General features: G+C 54.1%; 9 protein-coding genes across 9 annotated transcripts; 4 read left to right on the top strand and 5 right to left on the bottom strand.

The window, feature by feature from the left end:
• Nucleotides 1-254: 254 nt before the first annotated feature.
• MYCGRDRAFT_18718 (uncharacterized protein) lies at nt 255-838 on the top strand (the record flags this gene model as incomplete). The annotated part of the gene is made up of 2 exons (XM_003853444.1): nt 255-464; nt 635-838. Coding segments are annotated over 2 exons (414 nt in total), but the record flags the coding sequence as incomplete, so codon positions are not given.
• Nucleotides 839-1,295: 457 nt separating this feature from the next.
• MYCGRDRAFT_39964 (uncharacterized protein) lies at nt 1,296-1,786 on the bottom strand (the record flags this gene model as incomplete). The annotated part of the gene is made up of 2 exons (XM_003852873.1): nt 1,296-1,450; nt 1,567-1,786. 2 exons carry the CDS (start codon nt 1,784-1,786, stop codon nt 1,296-1,298), a joined length of 375 nt encoding a protein of 124 aa, XP_003852921.1.
• A 404-nt stretch (nt 1,787-2,190) lies between these two features.
• MYCGRDRAFT_104097 (uncharacterized protein) lies at nt 2,191-3,304 on the top strand (the record flags this gene model as incomplete). Its single annotated transcript, XM_003853445.1, has 2 exons — nt 2,191-2,506; nt 2,605-3,304. The coding sequence occupies 2 exons, from the start codon at nt 2,403-2,405 to the stop codon at nt 3,266-3,268; spliced, it is 768 nt and encodes a 255-aa protein (XP_003853493.1).
• Nucleotides 3,305-3,379: 75 nt separating this feature from the next.
• On the bottom strand, nt 3,380-4,181 carry MYCGRDRAFT_40933 (uncharacterized protein; the record flags this gene model as incomplete). The annotated part of the gene is made up of 2 exons (XM_003852872.1): nt 3,380-3,768; nt 3,824-4,181. 2 exons carry the CDS (start codon nt 4,179-4,181, stop codon nt 3,380-3,382), a joined length of 747 nt encoding a protein of 248 aa, XP_003852920.1.
• A 417-nt stretch (nt 4,182-4,598) lies between these two features.
• On the bottom strand, nt 4,599-5,719 carry MYCGRDRAFT_92432 (uncharacterized protein; the record flags this gene model as incomplete). Its single annotated transcript, XM_003852871.1, has 2 exons — nt 4,599-5,361; nt 5,481-5,719. 2 exons carry the CDS (start codon nt 5,717-5,719, stop codon nt 4,599-4,601), a joined length of 1,002 nt encoding a protein of 333 aa, XP_003852919.1.
• A 4,501-nt stretch (nt 5,720-10,220) lies between these two features.
• Nucleotides 10,221-10,559, top strand: MYCGRDRAFT_41306 (uncharacterized protein; the record flags this gene model as incomplete). Its single annotated transcript, XM_003853446.1, has 1 exon — nt 10,221-10,559. A coding segment is annotated over one exon (339 nt), but the record flags the coding sequence as incomplete, so codon positions are not given.
• A 291-nt stretch (nt 10,560-10,850) lies between these two features.
• Nucleotides 10,851-12,115, top strand: MYCGRDRAFT_70899 (uncharacterized protein; the record flags this gene model as incomplete). The annotated part of the gene is made up of 2 exons (XM_003853447.1): nt 10,851-11,629; nt 11,708-12,115. 2 exons carry the CDS (start codon nt 10,851-10,853, stop codon nt 11,988-11,990), a joined length of 1,062 nt encoding a protein of 353 aa, XP_003853495.1.
• MYCGRDRAFT_104094 (uncharacterized protein) lies at nt 12,116-13,309 on the bottom strand (the record flags this gene model as incomplete). The annotated part of the gene is made up of 3 exons (XM_003852870.1): nt 12,116-12,443; nt 12,497-12,983; nt 13,037-13,309. 3 exons carry the CDS (start codon nt 13,254-13,256, stop codon nt 12,233-12,235), a joined length of 918 nt encoding a protein of 305 aa, XP_003852918.1.
• Nucleotides 13,310-15,308: 1,999 nt separating this feature from the next.
• On the bottom strand, nt 15,309-18,034 carry MgBGL9 (putative beta-glucosidase; the record flags this gene model as incomplete). Its single annotated transcript, XM_003852869.1, has 9 exons — nt 15,309-15,793; nt 15,860-16,025; nt 16,084-16,308; nt 16,366-16,402; nt 16,451-16,844; nt 16,892-17,093; nt 17,153-17,292; nt 17,349-17,525; nt 17,575-18,034. Coding segments are annotated over 9 exons (2,286 nt in total), but the record flags the coding sequence as incomplete, so codon positions are not given.
• Nucleotides 18,035-18,353: the final 319 nt, after the last annotated feature.

The raw sequence follows: 18,353 nt of genomic DNA, 5'->3' as shown, positions 1-18,353 counted from the left end.
TTTCCACTGGTGTCGACACCTCCGAAGCTGGCTGACCACCACGACCACCACGACCGCCACCACGACCGCCACAACGACCAACCCTCCTGTCTACCTCGCCTCTCAACAATGTCCCATTCGCTCGGACATGAATAAACCTCCCCAGCCAGGCCTCGCGCCTCCTCCGAGGCGCCATGCCACCGCAACCCTCCCACCACCGCAGCGCGACAACGGATCCCCGCTCTCCGCCCGCGTCCACAGGCGCAACCCCGCCTTCCTCCATTCCCGACAACCGCCTTGGACTCTCCCCTTCGGACGTCGCGACGCTTCGCCAACACCAACAACTCGCGCACGCGCAGGCGAGGAGTCCCGCGGGGAGTCAGGCGAGCAGTCAGGGGAGACTGCTTTTGGATCCGGGGAGCTTGGGGTTGTTGGCGAGGCATTTTGATGCGGTAATGAGGGCGATTCAAGGGAGGTTGGAGCAGGTGAGTTTGGAGAATCTCTTCTTTGGTTGGAACGGACGAGGTCGCAGTCAAGAGCATGAAACAGGCATGGTTGCACACAGCAAGACACTGTACCGTCGTCAAGACAGCTCGACATTTGGCAATGCGACTACAGGTCCCCACACAGCATCTCTCTGACGAACGTCCATCAGCTCAACACCGCCACCGAACGTGCAACGACCGCACAATACGACCGAGCCGGCAATGCGATCCAAATGGCCGACGCAGAGATTGCTCGATTTCGAGCGATTTTGAAGAATATTGATGAGTTGGAATTGGAGTTTGAGAAGATCAAGAGGATCAGGGATATCGTGAGAGGGTTCAGAGCGAGGGTAGAGGGTTTGGGGAGGAGGATGGGGTGAACTTGCACAGGATAGCCTGGCGAGCCGTATGGACTGGATCAGAGGACATGATCGAGGAGATTATACGTCGTTGGTACCATCCGGTGAGAGAAAAGAGTCGTTATGGAAGGTTTTCGACATTCTGTGGTTACAGGGAGTTTGGGTTCAGGAGTTCATAAGATCAGGATCAGCCTCACGGCGACATACCCTCAAGTGGCGTGCAAATATATGGGAGAGTTCATTTACAACTTTCCATTCTCCACTTCTCCTGCCACGAAGCTGCGTGGTGCCGACCCGCATGAATCAGTTTGGGCGTAGAACATGTTCGTTCGTCCTTTCACGCAGCCGCTGGTTGTCATTCGCACTTCCAACCTGCTAGGTCGAAGGCTGCTTGATCACCCTTTCAGCATGGTCCAAGACATCGCAATGAGTTGACCACAAGTCCAAGCTCAGCATTCAGTGCCTCACTGTCTCACTTTCTCCCCTCGACCATAATGATATGGTAGCCTTCACTCGTCTTCGCCTCTCCCCAGACCGGTTTGGCCGTCGTCGAAGCCGCGAGCTCAAAGGCTACGTTCTCAAATTCCGGGAGAAGATTACCTCTTGTCTTCCATCCGAGAGCGCCGCCTATGAATGTCAATCAGCATATACCCCTAGCAAGTATCGGTACATAGATGCAATATAGAGCACAGATGTACAGGAATGAACAAGACAACAAACGACACAAGATAAAGTCCACTCACCCGCCCTCGCCTTGTCCTCCGAAAACTCCCTCGCAACATCATCAAACTTCCCTCCATCGTTCAACTTTGCCAGCGCTTCTTCCTTCTTAGCGTGCTTCTCGCACAAGATGTGACGGACGTTGATCGTTTGAGCGCCTTTCACTTTGCCCTTGTCAGCTCCTGCGGATGCGTCCTTGTCTTTGGACTTGGACTTGTCTCCGCCTTTGCCTTTGGGCGCCATATCGTATGGTGGGAAAAGGCTTGTGAAGGTCGGTGGTTGATTGAAGTGCTGATATGAGTGGAGGTGGTGTTGGAGGAGAGCTTGATGCGTGTCTTACGCAGCTTTTCACAAGGCTGCTACGTAAAATTCCAAATGCCGACTTCACCATCGATTGAATGTATCCCAAAAGACGAACATGCCCATCTGGCCAATTGATCAATGCTCTGATCCTCGAATAAGTTGTAATTCTCCGAGATGTTCTCAAGACCAATGATGCCCGCCATAACTACCTACCTAGGTAGTCCTCCGCTCGTCGTATCGACCACGATGCTGGCCTCGAGGTGATCCTTGTCCGCTGGCGCGTGCGCGCGAAAAGTTGTCATCTCATGTTTCCTCCAGTGTCAACACAAGACCATCTTCCATCAAACACACTCCTTTCCATTGACATCAGTCAGTCGCCTCTCGGGCAGTCGATCCGGGTTTCTTCCGCCGCCCTTCCTTTCCGACCGAGTACCGATCCTGCAGGAACGAAGCCCGACTTCATCTCATCCATTATCCGAAAACTGCCTCATTCGCGCTCAACTTTCACCTTGATGTCCTAGTCGACCCCACTTGCACTTGCACCATCGCTGTCATCATGCAACTCTCCAACCTCACCACTTTCGCTCTCGCCTTCTTCTCCGACACTGGCAACTGGATGGTCAACTCTGCTCAGACACGTCTTCAGTCCCTTCAGCAGAGGTGAGTGAAGAAAGACCTGGCCTTGTCGTGTTCCTCAGCCGCACTAGCCTGGCGTAGCATGTAGGCCTGCTTCGCATGATTACTGACGGACCGCTCAGCTTCAGTGCCTCTTCTATCTCCGATAACACCACCACCACCGCAACCATGCCCTTCACCCTCCCCCAGCTGGGCTACAGCTACGACGCTCTCGAGCCACACTTCGACAAGGAAACCATGGAGATCCACTACTCTAAACACCACCAAACCTACGTCAACAACCTGAACAACCTCCTCAAAGACCACGAGCTTGCCACCGCCGACGTCAACGACATCGTCACCAAACTCGACCAAGTGCCCGCGGAGAAGAAGACCGGCGTCCGCAACAATGCCGGCGGCCACTCCAACCACTCCTTCTTCTGGAAGAACCTCAAGCTTAACACCACTCTCGACGGCGAGCTGGAGGAGGCCATCAAGAAGGACTTTGGCAGCGTCGAGGACTTCAAGTCGCAATTCGAGAAGGCCGCGACCACGGTTTTCGGCTCGGGATGGGCGTGGTTGGTGGATCAGCAGGGTACTCTCAAGATTGTCACCACTGCCAACCAGGATAGTCCGTTGATGGGTGAGGCCGTCTCCGGTGCCAAGGGCTACCCGATCGTCGCGCTGGACGTCTGGGAGCATGCGTACTATCTCAAGTACCAGAACCGGAGGCCCGATTACATCAAGGCTTTCTGGAGTGTTGTGAACTGGGACTTTGCCAAGCAGAGGTTTGCGGAGAGGAAGTGATCCAGAGTCGCCGGTGGAAGGATGTGCTTGTCGTCTCGAAATAGTTGTGTCGGAAGGAGATCCTCGCAATGCCAGGACTCATGTAGTGATCCAACGCAAATAGCGTCACGTTCAACCTCTGGTCTTGCCAAACAACTTCCCACCCACCTTCGCCACCTTCAACACCTCTCGAAAGGTGAGACTCACCCTCGTAGTTCGCTCCCTACTTCCGCCCTCAGGTTTCTGACCAAGTAGATCCCAATTCGCCACGGAACTCGCATTCAAGTCTTCATCACTCGACACCTCTGCTATCCCATGAAGCGTAGACGTGTAAGCGGTTGAAGTCGTCAGCAGCAACGAGCGAGGTTCTTGAAAAATGCGATAAGTCCGAGGAGGTGTCTCATCGCCTGCTTCATCGTTTTGGCAAAATGAGGAGTCGGACTGCGGTTTCGGAGTGATGTCGAGAACTGTGCTACCGCCTAGACTGACCGTCGCTACGACGGGGTGGTAAGCTGGTCCATCTGCATTACACATATCAGCTCGGATCAATTGACATCGAACGTGCGAAGGACTCACCTTCATGCGCCATAATCCCCTGTCCCGGTTCATACTCATTCACCAAACAATGATTCACCCCCTTTGCATCGTCAAACACGCCGAGGGCATGAATTCTCTCGACCACCGGATTCACAAGCCAATTCGGAAGAGGAGAGGATGCGAGCAGGGTGTTGTTCGCCGTGAGACGTACGGGATGGGCTTGCAGTCGGCGATTGGAGAGTTGGACCCACCGATTTGAGGGAATCTTTTGAAGGAGAGATTGTTCTTCCGAGGGAGTGATGAATGAGGGGATGTAGTACATTGAAGGAGGGAGGTTGGGGATGAGGTGGGAATTTAGCGAGTCTTTCGAAAAGGAAGTAGTACCCGAGTCAGCCATTCTGAACAATTTTGAGCATGTCGTGGCGATGTTTGATGCTCATTTTTCGTGGTATATGTTGGGAGGTGTTCGGTGGCGGAGGTCCGTGCACATTTGATTTGCTACACGAAATTGTTTGTCCCGTCACTCTGTCGCTTGGTCTTCGTTGACATGTGAACATCAGTTCACGGCTGAGGATATGTACATGCTTGATGCTGTCCGCCATATATTCTGGGTATCAGTATTGACATGGATGTTACGATCGAGCCTGGCCTCGCCCGGCACCTCCAAAACTTTCCACCATCCAAATTAACCACAAACAGTCTCTCGAAAAATATCCTACTACTCGTCTCCGATCTCAACCCTCCAGATCCACCGCCTGACCTCTCCCAGCCCTCCAGTCGTTGCGGACAACCTGAGCAACATCTCCGCCAGACCTCATTTGCTTTCCCTTTTCGCCTCGTCGAGGGAAGGCTCGTCTGTCTTCTTCGCCGCTTCCGCTCCATCTGGGATTGTCGGCGTCATGGGTGAGACTGCGGATCTGTCCAGAATCGTCGGCGTCTCCAGAGTGGCCTGATTTCCATTCGGCGTCTCCGGTGCGGCCTGAGTCCTATTCGGCGCCTCCAGCTCATAGACAGGACGAGCACGCTCCGAATTTGCGAGCTCAGGCATTGGACCGGACTTTTCATCCAGCTCGGAAATCGGACTTTGGATGTTTTCCAGCTCAACGCTCGTCACTGGACTGGCGTACTTCGGAGCGGCGTCCACGGTGGTCGGAGTCTCGGGCAATGCTTTCTCACCGCCGTCATGGTCGTTGGAGTCGACTTTGTTGTAGAATTCGCCTTTGGCTGTCGTATCGGGCTCAGCCGCCGCCGCGGCCTGCTTGCGACGACGTTTCGCCAGGAACATGTATCCCAGCACTACGAGCGCGAGAAAGGCCAGAGGTCCGAGTACAGCTCCCGCGATCCAGGCTTTGCCCTCTAGCTTCTTGTCGTCGTTCTTCCCCATGGTGTCGTTCTTCGGTGGTCGAGTATCAGTGGGTGCGTTTGGTTTTGCTTTGCGCGCCGGATCAGCGCGGACCATAGTAGGGTAGCCCCAGACTTCGGTCTCGTGCAGGCAAAAGTACCGGGTCAGTGCGTCGCTATTTGCCGCGCCCGAGCTGGGGAAGAGTGTCGCGGCCTGACACTTGCCAAAGAGGCCACTGGTGGAAAGAAATATGGTTGTCAGCGGTCCCGGGGAAAATGAGATGAGCAATGAGCGGCTTGAGCGCTGGCGTGGCAGGGATGTTGGAGAGTTTGGGGCTTGACTGGGTTGACCCACCATCTAGAGGACGAGCCTTCGTAAAGCAAGGTGGCTAAGCGATCTGAGATGCATGTTGTTGGAATGGAGCAGACTCCGACCGTACCGCAGCAGTCGTGGTAGGTACTGGATGTTGCGAACGTTGACCCCGGCGAGCAAGTGACATATGTGAGGCTGTCGTCGGCGAGATCAGTGATGGCTTTGTATCCGACAAAGTCGAGCCTGTCCGTTGGTGTACTCGCTGTGCTGGTGCGCGACATGGCTGTTCACATTGAAAGGGCTGATACTGGTGTAGGTGAAAACAATGCTACGGTGTCTAAAGGACAGCACTGGAGAAGCCAACTGACGAGAAGTGCGGTCGACATCCCACCAGCCACATATCTGATCTACCCAGATCATCAAAAACGAGACATCACCTGCCCTGATCCAAAATAACCACATGGCTGATCGACAAAAGCCTTTCACTGGAGAACATGGAATAGAGTTGCTGGGCAGCAGCCACCGATGCCTTGGCGGGAGGCTGTGGTCTCTCGCAAGCCGCAAGCACTTCTTCTTCCACACCCCCCGTCTGCGGTTTCGCATCATCGATCGGCAGTGCTGTAGTCCTGCGAACAGCTTGCCAGGACTTCGTATCAGTCTGAGGACGATGCGATCATACGGTCAGGTTCTTCGGTTCGCTAGGCTTGCTACGTCCTGGGCTCGCTCTAGTCGAAGAATTCGGCAACGATGATCGCGTTTGGCCTTCGCATCACCAGCAGAAGGGCACGACGCCGGCCGTCCGAATTTCGAGACCTTGTCCGATCACGATCCGCCTTGCAAAAACATTCGAGAATGACCTGCTATGCCTCGCACCGCATCAGCTTTCTGACAAGCAAGCCTCGTTCTTGGCGATGGTTGAGGCTCAGCAGGCTTGTGAGCGCATCGAGCGTCCTTCGCTGCTGTCGAATGAGAGATTGATAAATCAGGTATGTACTAAATACATCGCACAGGGCATGTCTCCACCAATTGCGTCCACATTCGCCTGCGTACGGTCAAGCCCCAGCAATCCGATATTTGCTATGGACGTGGACATGGGCCCATGCTCTCAAAAGCCCATGGCGACAAGCACTGCACCAAGAAGAGCCACTCCGACGAGAGCGCCAGGCACGTAGACTCCCGAGGCGGTAGAACCAGGGGAAGTTTCCGGGCCTTGGCTGCTACCTCCTCCAGAAGGAGAAAGCGAAGGAGAAGACGTTCCTTCGCTCGTTGGCATCGATGTAGCAGTGATCCCGCTCGGAGTGGTAGTGGAAGCCACGATTGAAGAAGAGATCGTCCGCGAATAGGTGAAGTTGGTTCCACTGCCTCGACGACATCGAGTGCTTCCAACGCAGACATATCCGGCCTCACAGTAATTTCCAAGCCCAGAATTCGAGCAGCATTGAGCGCCAACGGGCATACAACCCGTGTCACATTCCTCCTCGCCCACGTCGCAGCCCAAGACCGATCCGCCTCCGGATGTCGTGCCGCCACTAGATGTCGACGTGGGCGACGAGCCGCTTGAGGTCCCGATTGAAGTGGGAGAGGCAGACTCGTCGCAAGTCTCGCTCTCAGGAATACAACCATCGCCGCAACGCTTCGAGCGATCGGTGCATTCGTCAGATAGACCGCTGCAAATCTTACCCCTCTCGCAGCAGCCGGCTTCAGCACCGGTTCCGTCGCAGTAGTAGCCGATTGGACAAGATCCCATGCCTCCCGAGCTGACGCAGCATTCGCTGGAGATCAGCATGCAGGCTCGACCACACTCCGTGTACCCAATGTCGCAGGACTCATATTGACGGAGGAAAAGGTTCGAGCCTGGAAGAGTTCTGGCTTTGATGGTGTTGTAGCCGACTTGGACGTCGGTTGTTTGCGCTCCGCGGCGAGGGTGAGGGAGGCTCCGAGGATGAGACAGCCAAGAGTGAAACGCATGTTGTCGTGCTGTTGGATTGGTTGCGAGCTTGGAAGAAAGAGTTGCTTGAGCGGATCGAGTGCTACTGCTCTGCTGATGATAATGTTGGATGGGGCTTTTATCCTCCTTCGGTGGGCAACGCAGCCCATTTTATATCCCACTTGCTCGATCGTCAAGACATGATCTTCGACTGATCGCTTCCATGTCAAGAATGAGGCTGTGGCATCGAAGCGAACGAGCTGTCGTCTAGACGAGACCTTCAACAGACTGACTCCGACTCATAGTGGGGCTATGGCAATTCAGCGAACGAAGCGATACTGCCCAGACGCTAGAGTCATTCACTTACCACTTTTGGTCGGAAGCGAATGCGAAAGTATCGCTTGGCGTGCTGATCCTGCCGTAGCATACCTAGGGCAGAGCGGCCTCAGGTTTGGCTGCTAGTCGGATCGAATGGAAAGCGATAATACGCGGTTCTGTGGCGTTTTGGCGAAGGCATAGCCTCCTCCCTTGAGGACGATGGCCTTGTGACCAGACTTATTGGGGCCTACGGGTATCAACTACATCTACTTTGCATCGAATACAGCCATGATCAGGAGAGGCCTCTAATCACAGGTCTGCTCAACCCGCGATGAAGCAAGGGATATTCCGTCAATCGCGGTGTGATCCGCTTCATGGCGTAGTAGTCACGAGGAACAAGCTCGACATTCCTCTGGATTAATAGCATGCCTGGAGCGACTGTACTGGGCTAGAATGTAAAGGATTCCCGGTTAGCTGACGATATACGATCGACTCCAAGTTTTTTCCGATCAAGTCGCTATGGTTCTGTGCTCGATGTAGTCCTTCAGAACTATCCGTTATTGGAGTAGTACTCAAGCGGAAGAGCTGTACACAGTAATTGAAGATCTATATTTGAGTTTAATACTCACCGCTAACCGTTCACCAGCTATTCTGGCTTTCGAGCGATAAAAGTCCCGGCCGGCTGGCTCAATGGTAGAGTGCTTGACTACGATTCGAACCTCGATTAGAACATCAAGAGGCTGCAGGTTCGAGCCCTGCGTCGGTCATTTTTGCCCTTTTTGGCATCATTTTTGACTGAAATATGACCTTTCCAAGTACGTGCCTTCCTATTTGGTTGATTTTGACGCTTTCGGAAGTTGTGGAGTGAATCTCCTTTATTGCAGGCTTCCAATTCTGTTCTTCTGCCTCCGTAGAACAATTACAGAGACCATTCTTTTGGATCCGAGGTCCAGAATAAGTGGGGTTTGCGTAAAATTTGATCGAAGCCAAGGGCTTCCGCGGTTTTACCGACTCGCAGGACTTGCTACAACGTCACGACGTTCGATTCAATCGATCAGGAAGCTACTCCTCCTCTCGCTCTGATGTCTACACAGTGTGCTGTGTTGCAGGGTCGCCATGGTTTACGATTCTCTGGATGGGGGCCGGGCTGTGTGAAAGCACTAGCCGAAGTCTATTTGGCCTGTGTGACCAGCGAAGTGAAAGGCATCTTTTCAAACCGCTCGATGGCGGCAGTGCATGCGAAGACGGCCTCTATTCACCCACAGACTACTATGCTTATGTCCTCGTGAGTGGAACTAAATTTCTACGCGGAAATTGGGACGCTACTGGGAGAGCACTGCGGTCGCTTCGCCGATCGCACAATTTATGTTACGCAAAAGCATATTAACGGTCACGACGCACCTTCGAGTATTCGAGTCGAAATATGGACAGCATGTATTGCGCGATCAAGAGACCGAGTATTGTGGCCTGGGCGCTGGGCTTCAGGAGGTGAGGTCGACTTCGGATTCGGGAGATGAGGTCGAAACGGACAAAGGAGGTGAAGAGGAATGCAACTTGATCTCGTGCCCAGCACAGATTCATCAATACCGTACTTTTGAGCTACACGTCCATTACAGGCAAGCAACTTGGTTGAATATCGGAACGCCTACCCATCGAATTCCGCCTAGATCGTTCCGACTTTTAACCAAGTTGATAGCACAGGTTCATCAGCATCATACCACCGACATGACATGACATGGTATACACTGCGAGAGGTGATAGGATTGAGTTGCACCCTCTGATAATGCCGTACAGCGTTCGGCTGCGACCGAGCGCAAAGATGTTTGAATAGACGGCACTGAGAAGAAGGATGACCCTGGCAATAGAACTAGCGACATGTCTTGGCAAAGAATCAAAGTTTGACTTCCAACCAGGTGCACCTTCCCATTTGGTCTCTTCGCGCCCGTCCTGTAATTGGACCGCGTCCACTCGGCGCCTCTCAATGGGTTTCAAGACGAGACTCTCTCTGATCTATCAATAACATGCTCTACGTCACGCCGTCAAGATAAGTGCTGTCTCCTCTTCCTCCTCTCTCTCAATTCAAGCCATCGCCCGAGCCGACGACGACAGCACCACGCGAACCACGCCTCCCGACGTATACACAACACGATACAATGGGCGCCAACAAGGAGACATTCGCGAAAGAGACGCAATTGCCAGAGTGGGAGCACGTCGCAGCAGCAGGAGGATTGAATGGAAACGTCACACACAATGCCTTGCCGCCGCGTGGTGGCTCGAAGAGAGCCATGGCGAGCGCGAAGTTGGACAGCGTCATGCCGCCACATCGCAAATACGTGCATCTCAGTCGCAAAGCGTTTCTCATCGCATTGGGTGTCGCATTGCTAGCGTTGCTCGTCTTGATCATCGGTCTCGCAGCAGGTCTGTCGAGCGGGTCTTCGTACGTATTCGAACATCCTGCGACACGGCTTCCTCCCAACTGACCACCGACCTGAACCAGATACAAAAACCTCCCCCTGCCTTCGAACCACGAGACCTTCACCGGCGAAATCACCTACTTCGCCACCGGCCTCGGCGCCTGCGGCGAAACGAACAAGAACGGCGACAAAATCGTCGCGGTGTCACAGATTCTCTTCGATAAAGCGGGTTCCAGTTCGAGCAAAGGTGGGAACTCGAATTCGAATCCGCTGTGTGGGAAAATGCTCCGCGCGACGGTATTCGATCAAGATCGAGGGCAGCAAAGGAGCGTGGATTTGAGGGTCGTGGATCGGTGTACGGGGTGTGATCCGACGGATTTGGACGTTACGGAGGATGTGTTCAAGGGGTTGGCGAGTGTTGATAGAGGGAGGGTGGAGGTGAAGTGGGCTTGGTTGCAGTGAGGTGGGAGGTATATGCTGCGTTCTTGGATGGCTGAGTCTTGGAGGAGATCAAGTCGATTCCAATGCCAATTCCTCACCGACCAATGATCTTTGGCAAACCTGTGCATCCCTTGCGCGAATTACCAGATCAGGCAGGAACAATGCTAAGCCCAACGAACAATACCAACACCAAACGTCCGGGCTCGAACAATGGGACGCAGCGAGCCATATCCGTCTTTACCAGATCGGCCTAAAGCTGCACCTCCAGATCTTCACATCGACATCCTCTCACCACTACAACATCCATCCATCATGGCTGCCAAACCCCCACCCAATAGCGGCGCCCGCTACAAATCCACCTGGGGCGGCGACGAAAACCTCGCCAACGTCACCGACGCCGAACGCGCAACGCGCAACGCCGACGCCGCCGAACTCAACGACCTCTACTACGACTTCATCACAGACCACTACCAAGGCGGCTGGGGCGACAAATTCCACTTCTGCGGCTACCAACCGCGGGAGTCCTGGGAAACCGCCCAGGCTCGACACGACCACCATCTCGCGATGGTGACAGACATCCGGGCGGGCATGAAAGTCCTCGACTTGGGCTGCGGCGTCGGCGGGCCCGCGAGGGAGATTGCCGCTTTCACTGGCGCGCACATCACCGGCGTGTCGATCAACGGTATGCACGTAGAGCGGAGCAATCTGTATAACGCTGAAGACGGCCTAAGCGACCAGTGCCACATGGTGCAGGGAAACTTCGTGGATCTCCCGTTTGCAGACGAGACGTTTGATCGGGCGTACTCGATTGAGGCGCTGTGCTGTGCTCCGGATGTGGAGAAGGCGTATAGTGAGGTGTGGAGGGTGTTGAAGCCAGGAGGCAAATTGGGGTTTTTGGACTGGGTGATTACGGACAAGTATGATGGGGAGAATGAGAAGCATCGGAAGATTCGGTCGGAGATTGAGAAGGGTGGTGCTGTGCCGTTTATGACGACGGTGGGGAGTCATGTGGAGAAGTTGGAGGGTGCGGGGTTTAGGATGGTGATGGAGGAGGATCGTGCGACTGCGAAGGCGAATCCTATACCGTGGTGGTGAGTCTTCCTTCGTCGTTCCTTCCCATGCTTGATGGCTGGGAGAAGTACATGTGTTCTGACTTCCTGTGTCTTCAGGTGGGCTCTCGACGGCAAGCACGCCACGACAATGCGTGATCGATTCATGGCCTGGAGAATGGGCGAGAAGCCGTTCAAGTGCATCTGGTATCTCGCCAAGGTGATGAATGCGATGCATTTGCTGCATCCATCGCGCATGCAGGCGCTCGAGACTGTGTCGATGTGCGTGTACTCGTGCCGGGATGGCGGAAAGGAAGGCATCTTCAGTCCAATGCATTTGTTCGTCTGCGAGAAGGCGGAGGTGAAGGTGAAGGACGAGGTGCCGGTGGTGGTGTCGTCCTGAGACGCGGGCTGTGCGGAGGACTGAATTGTGCTGATCGAGAGATGATTCAGATCTGCTCTTATTAGACTTGTATCGCTCTGACGCTGCAAAAGCCTCCGTCTGTATCTATTTGGTACGTTCGCATTACTCCCAAACCTCAGTTCTTCTGTTCGCTCGTCTGTAGCTCCTTATCCTGTACGCTCGAATCTGTCGTCATATACATCGTGTGCCTGCTTGCACTGGAAACTCTCTATCCGTCGAGCTCACGGCGCGTCTTGGGCGGCCTTCTCCTCGTCGGAACTTGAGCTCGTTGGAGACACCGGACGCTTTGTCTTCATTTCTGGGAAGAAGATGCCTGGATGCGCAATGGACATGGCGACGGCTGCGATCGCGACCATTGCTCCATCGAGGACGAGGAATTCCTTTTCTCTCTGCATCAAGGGATTTCCCCATCCACCGGCCATTTCTGGTAGGCTGCGAGGACTGTCAGTCAATATTGCGACTGGAAACCAACAAAGTCGACATACCGGTAAACACTCCGAATGAATATCGTCAGGAACGCCAATCCAGAAAGCGAGAGGTAGAAGTAAAACGCCGGCTTCGTAGCATACGTCTGTACCCTCTCAAGCCTCGCACCATTCGCCTTCGACAACTTCGCTTTCTTGCCAAGTCGTAGCGCAAAGTCAAGGGCTAGACACATGCAGATGAACATCGTCGCGACCTGGAATGCAATACCAGCAATAATGATTCTGTTTCCAATATTGACCAGATCAGCGGATGCCGAAGCGGCCACACCTCCTCCAGCAGCCTGCAGGATGATACTGAAAGCGTCGCAGGAGATGAAAATCCAGGTGTACAGGCGAGGTTTGAGGCGGGAGCACTCCGGCCCGAGAGTGAGCACGATGTGCTTGAGCGTGAGGTAGATGCCTGCTGCGAGGAAGGAGGGCGAGAGAATGAGGCAGACGATTTGAATTCTGAATCCCGTGTCGTCCCAGGGGTTCTCATTCAGCATTACTGTGCTTCGTCAGAGTCGTGTCGAAGGGAAGGAGATGATTCAATATACGTACGTCTGCCTCCATAACCTATTGCTTCTCCCATGCATCCTATCGCTACCACGGATGTGAATGCCGGTAATCTTGCTCGGATGCCTAGGAAAAGCTGGACGAAGAAAGTGATGGCGAATACCACGAGCAAGGCGATGTTCCCACTCAGGACCGGGTAGTATCCGTAGGTTGTCGCCTCAACCGGACATTGCGGCGAGACTTCTTTGCATTGTCTGAATGACATCGTTACCGCCGTTATTACTCGTCGACACTTCAGGAGGTATGTAGGAGTAAGGTTCCAACTCACAGTCGGACCAGCCGCAAGTTTTGGCGTCCATGGCGTTCTGTAGGATTATTATGGAGCCTCTCAGGCGATGTCGTCTACGCGGTGACTACGCGGTGGCGTTGGCATCCTCTGACGGATTATGAGCCAACCGAGCCAAACTTTTGTCAGTGAAAGCGAAAGAAAAGTGCTTGGCGTTGGGAAGGTTCGTTCTACCTCGTGAAAGACCAAATAGAGTTTAGCTCACGAGGAAGGATTCCCCTTGGTGGTCAAGGCGTTTCGCTTACGTCTGGCCGGTGAGTGGTGTCCTCTCCCCACCGGACATGTGAAGATCTACACTCCCGTCTCCATTCGCCTCGTACATCGTGAGGTCTCACGTGCTTGCCACGACTACATGATCATCGTTTCATACGCTTGTTAGTAATACGAGCATGCCGACTCGTCGCTTTCATGGGAAGACGACCACGGGATGTTTTGCTTGCAAGGCCAGGCAGTAAGCTTACTTCTCTCCCTTCGAGACCAAAGGAAAGCGACCCTGAAGCTGAATCTCCTGCAGCGTAAAGTGCGACGAGGCTAGACCGGAATGCAAGAACTGCAGGCGACGAAAGGAGGAATGTCGATTTCCTGGCGGAGATGCCTCGTCCACGACACCGCCAGGGAATAGCTCGAATGGCTCATCATTCGCGGCGCCAGCAGTGCCCTCAAGCCATTCATTCGACGGACTGGATCTGGCGTTGATGCATCACTACTCCACCGTCACGTCCTTACACCTCTTTCCGAGCGACGGCGGCGCTCACGTATGGCAAGGCATCGTACCCGCCAAGGCACAGCTTCCCTCGGGCGTGATCTTGCAACATGGCATGCTTGCACTATCGGCGTTGGAGTTGGCATGTCAATATACTGCCAGTGGTGACATCACCCACGCCACAATGTACCGTGCCCGAGGTCTGCAACATCAACAAGCCGGCATCATGCTATTCCGCGTACAGCTCGCAAGCGAGGACTCAGCCGACGGGAACGCCGCCTTCATCTTCTCACTCATGCTCATCATCCTCGCGTTCAGCTCAGCTCACTCAGCAACCACGAAACCTTCACTAGACGACATTCTAGATGTCTTCGCGCTGATGCGTGGGCCGAAAGCGCTATGGCAAATGCACAATGATCCCACGAACGGACAGCTCATCGAGACGATGAGTCCAGAAAGGAACAAACCCTCGCCATTCGTGCCCGAGCAGGAGACCGAACTATCGAGAGCGTTGGGCTCACTCCAGCTGGACGAGACCTGTTCGGCGGCCGTTGGCATCCTGATCGCAGCTTGGACGAGATTCGACGTTGAGCGGCAGGACGTCAGAGGCATTGCATTGCTACCGGCCGTGTGCTCAGATGAGTTCCGGGAGCAGATTCGACAGCGGAAGCCGGATGCTATGGTTGTACTGGTGAACTATGCAAATTTAGTGTCAAGGTTCCGGGCGAGATGGTGGGTCGGGCCTTGGGATGATTTCATACTGGAGGCGATCGAGGGTGCTTCCCCAGGAGCAGTGGAGCGTGCACTTGGTAGGAACAATGATGTCAAGTCCGAGATGAGCGCAACATGAGGCTTCATTGTCTTGGGCTCCGCCATGAAGTCGCACATGGAACAGGCCAGACTTCCACGGACGGAACCCTGGATCCGCATACGCCATGATGCGTGTAAAGCGAACACCACCCACCGCAAGGCTATGCTGGACGGTAAATTCCTCAGCCTCATTCTCCCACCGGATCCTTGCACTGGCCACTATCCGCTACGAACCCGCCACACGGCGTCTAGCAGTGCTGTTGCGGGAACGATATGTTTCCTGGATCTGAAGCTTTACACCGCCGCGCTACAAATGCAGGGCAGATGTATGGACCATAGCCATCGTATTCTGAGAATTTTTGGTAATAAGCGCGGACGTGGCTATCGCGACGCGAAGAGACGTGGAACTTCTGGAGCCTACTTTTCAACACTGCGATTTCAAGCAGCTTGACCACCGTCTACGCCAGCGGCTGCAACTCCCCATTCAGCTTAACATCCCGACTCGAGAACCCCACCTCGACTCCAATACTTCTCTCCGCGATTCTCCAGTCCTGGGTAACCACGTCCCAGTACGATAGATCCCTCCTGGCCAAGTCGAAACATACCTCTTGGCTCTCTCCCGGCTGTAGGAACACTTTCTCGAAGCCCTTCAGGACTCTCACTGGCGTGATATCGTCGTTCGGTGGGCCTGGCAGAGCTAAATATAGCTGGGGAACGGTGGCGCCGGGTACCGAGCCAGTGTTGGTAACAGTTGTGGTTACACGAAATAGGGCTTGCCATAGCGCAGGGTTACCGCCTGGAGCGATAGAGTGAGCGGGTGGAGTTGAGGGTACTGCTGAAGTGCTGAGCGCAGTGATGGCGAGATCGGCGAGGGAGAAGGTGGTGTAGCTCAGGCCGAAGCCGAATTCGTATTGGACTGTGGTGTTGAAGTAGTCGAACCAGCCTTGGCGTGTCAGTTACGGAGGCTGTAAAGGGATTTAGGGTAAAGGGATTGACGGCAAAGGCTTACGGTAGTCGATCAAAAGTCTCTCTTTGAAGTCGGATTGCCAGGCGTTCGGGTCGGAGGAGTTGAGCAGAGCGGTGGAGTTGGTAATGGCGGCGAAGTCGTAGTCGCTCTCGTTCTTGGCGACGGTGTATGGCAGGCGGCCGCTGGGATTGACGTCGCCCCAGAGGACCTATATAATCATCAGTAAATTCGGACTGGTCGGACATCTTCCATTTGGCAAAACTCACATCCACAATCGAATTACCCTGCTGCTCACCACCATAATGAGCCGCCAGGATCGCCGTCACATTCGGATGGTCCGCAAAGGGCAGGACGTTCAGTCCACCACTATTCGTGACAACAATCGTATTTGAGCACTGCGAAGCGACCGTGTTGACTAGCGCGGTGCCGTTCCAGTCGACAAGCAGCGAAGTCCGGTCATCACCTTCGGTGGCCCAGGTCTTGAGGAATACCTAGTATTTGCAGATTAGGATGCTAGAACAACAACCTTCTACCCTTGAAATACTCACCATGCATACTTCTGGTGGACGTGGGAAGAGAATGTTGCTGCTCATAGTCAGTTTCGATCAGCGGATGAAAATTGTGCACACATACAATCCTCTCGACAAATTCACAAGTGTGTTGTTAAGCACATACTGCACCAACGGCTTGTTCCCTTGCTCTGCAGCGCGGGTTTTGATCGCCTCCAGCGGTGAGATAACATACGTGAGACGACCGGTGCCGGATCCGCCTCCAACAGGTAGCACGCCGAAGTCGTAGCCGACGTTACCTAGGTCTCGGTTGCCTGCTGAGTAGAGACCGTCGGTTAGATCGCCTGCATCGTTGCCGAACACGCCGATGTTCTTTGGCTTCTGGAGAGGAAGTGTGTTGTTGACGTTCTTGAGCAGAACGATCCCCGCCGCGCCGAGCTCGCGTATGTGGTCTGCGTGATTTTCGCGGACGTCGACGTCCGCAGGGCCGAACGTGAAGGTGTAGTTGAATGACGATGCTGGAGGATGTCAGGAGGGGACTATTGTCTATGCGGAATTTGCTCACGGTTCCGATTGTTCAGCGCAGGCGAGCTGCCATCGATGGGTGGGTAGTCCGTGTCCTGCTTGAGATGGAAGTAGGGAGTCATGATCCTTCGGACCTGGTCGTCGAGTCGTTCGATGGAGAGACTGCCGTTTTGGACGTTGATGGTTATGTTGCCGCCGAAAAAGGAGGCGCCGGGACTTCCGCCAAGGGAGCCTGGCATGTCCTGAGCATGTCAGCATTCTCCTGCAAGAGTTCTTCTGCAAACGCAATCAAGCGAAGTACCATGTCTTGTCCGGCGTTGATGGCTTGGTATCCAGAGTGGGTTCCTCCCCAGTCTGAGACGACGTAGCCTTGGAAACCTAATTCGTCCTTCAGAAGACCGTTCAGGGTCTTGCTGTTTTGACAGCCATACGATCCGTTGACTGTTGGGATTCATCGTCAGTTTCGCCCGCCTTGTCCGATTCAAGCCGGGCCATACCTCGCTGGTAGGAGCACATGATCGAAGCAGCGCCTGCACGTATCGCGTTCGCAAATGGATAAAGGTAAAGCTCATGCATCGTACGATCATCGATGTTCGACGACACGGCTTCGATCCGTTCTCCGTTGTCGTTGTTGCCGGGATTTCGTTGCACTTCCTGCTCGTTGCCAATGTAGTCTGTATTGGTCAGCTCGTCGATATCGCCTCACCAACCTGAACAACTCACGCTTCGCACAAGCCTGAACTCCCCTATCTTGGGCACCGAGAATGGTCTCCTCGAACATGACCGCAGTCAGATGAGGATCAGGAGAGAATCCTTCCCAGTTCCTTCCGCCGTACGCAGATCGTCCGAGCGGCCCTGCAACTGGTCCCAACATGACATGGGCTCCTTTATTCTTGAATTCATCTCCGAGGTTTTGACCTCTTTGGTAGGCAAGCTTGCGGTCCCACGACGCGGCAACAGTGAGACCAGCTGGGAAGACGGAAGCATAGTCGGCGACTCGGATGGCGAGCGGGCCGTCTTGGAGGCACATTCCATTGAAGCCTAGACGAGGCACACTGCCGATGTTTCCAACGCATGGTCCGCCAGTGCCAGTGACTAGGGTAGCCTTTTCTTCCAGAGTAAGCCGCGACACGAATACGGAAGCCTTTGCGAAAGCTTCATCCCAACCAGAGCCGGTTGCATTGGCTATGTTGACGGTCAGCTGTCGAGCAAATTCGATGGAAATATTCGATTCAGACTAACGTAAAGGGAATCCATCCGGACTGGTTTGGTAGTCAGCTTCGTTCCATGCTGGACCGGGGACTTCTTGGCCATGGGTAAAATAGACGCCAAGCAGAAAGGTAGCACAAAGAAGCTTTTGTGGTGAGTAGACCATCCTTGTATGTAGAACTGATGTAGTACTGTCCGAAGTACAGTAGTAACACAGTGGAGAGTAGCGAAAGTGAAGACATAGCGGAGTAGCGATACTTATTCTTGAATGCAAGTAACCATCGCTTGACTTG

This window comes from Zymoseptoria tritici, chromosome 4 (genome assembly GCF_000219625.1).
Source record: "Zymoseptoria tritici IPO323 chromosome 4, whole genome shotgun sequence".
Taxonomy (NCBI): domain Eukaryota; kingdom Fungi; phylum Ascomycota; class Dothideomycetes; order Mycosphaerellales; family Mycosphaerellaceae; genus Zymoseptoria; species Zymoseptoria tritici.
The sequence above is the reverse complement of the archived record's forward strand: the minus strand, read 5'-3'. Positions and strand labels throughout refer to the sequence as shown.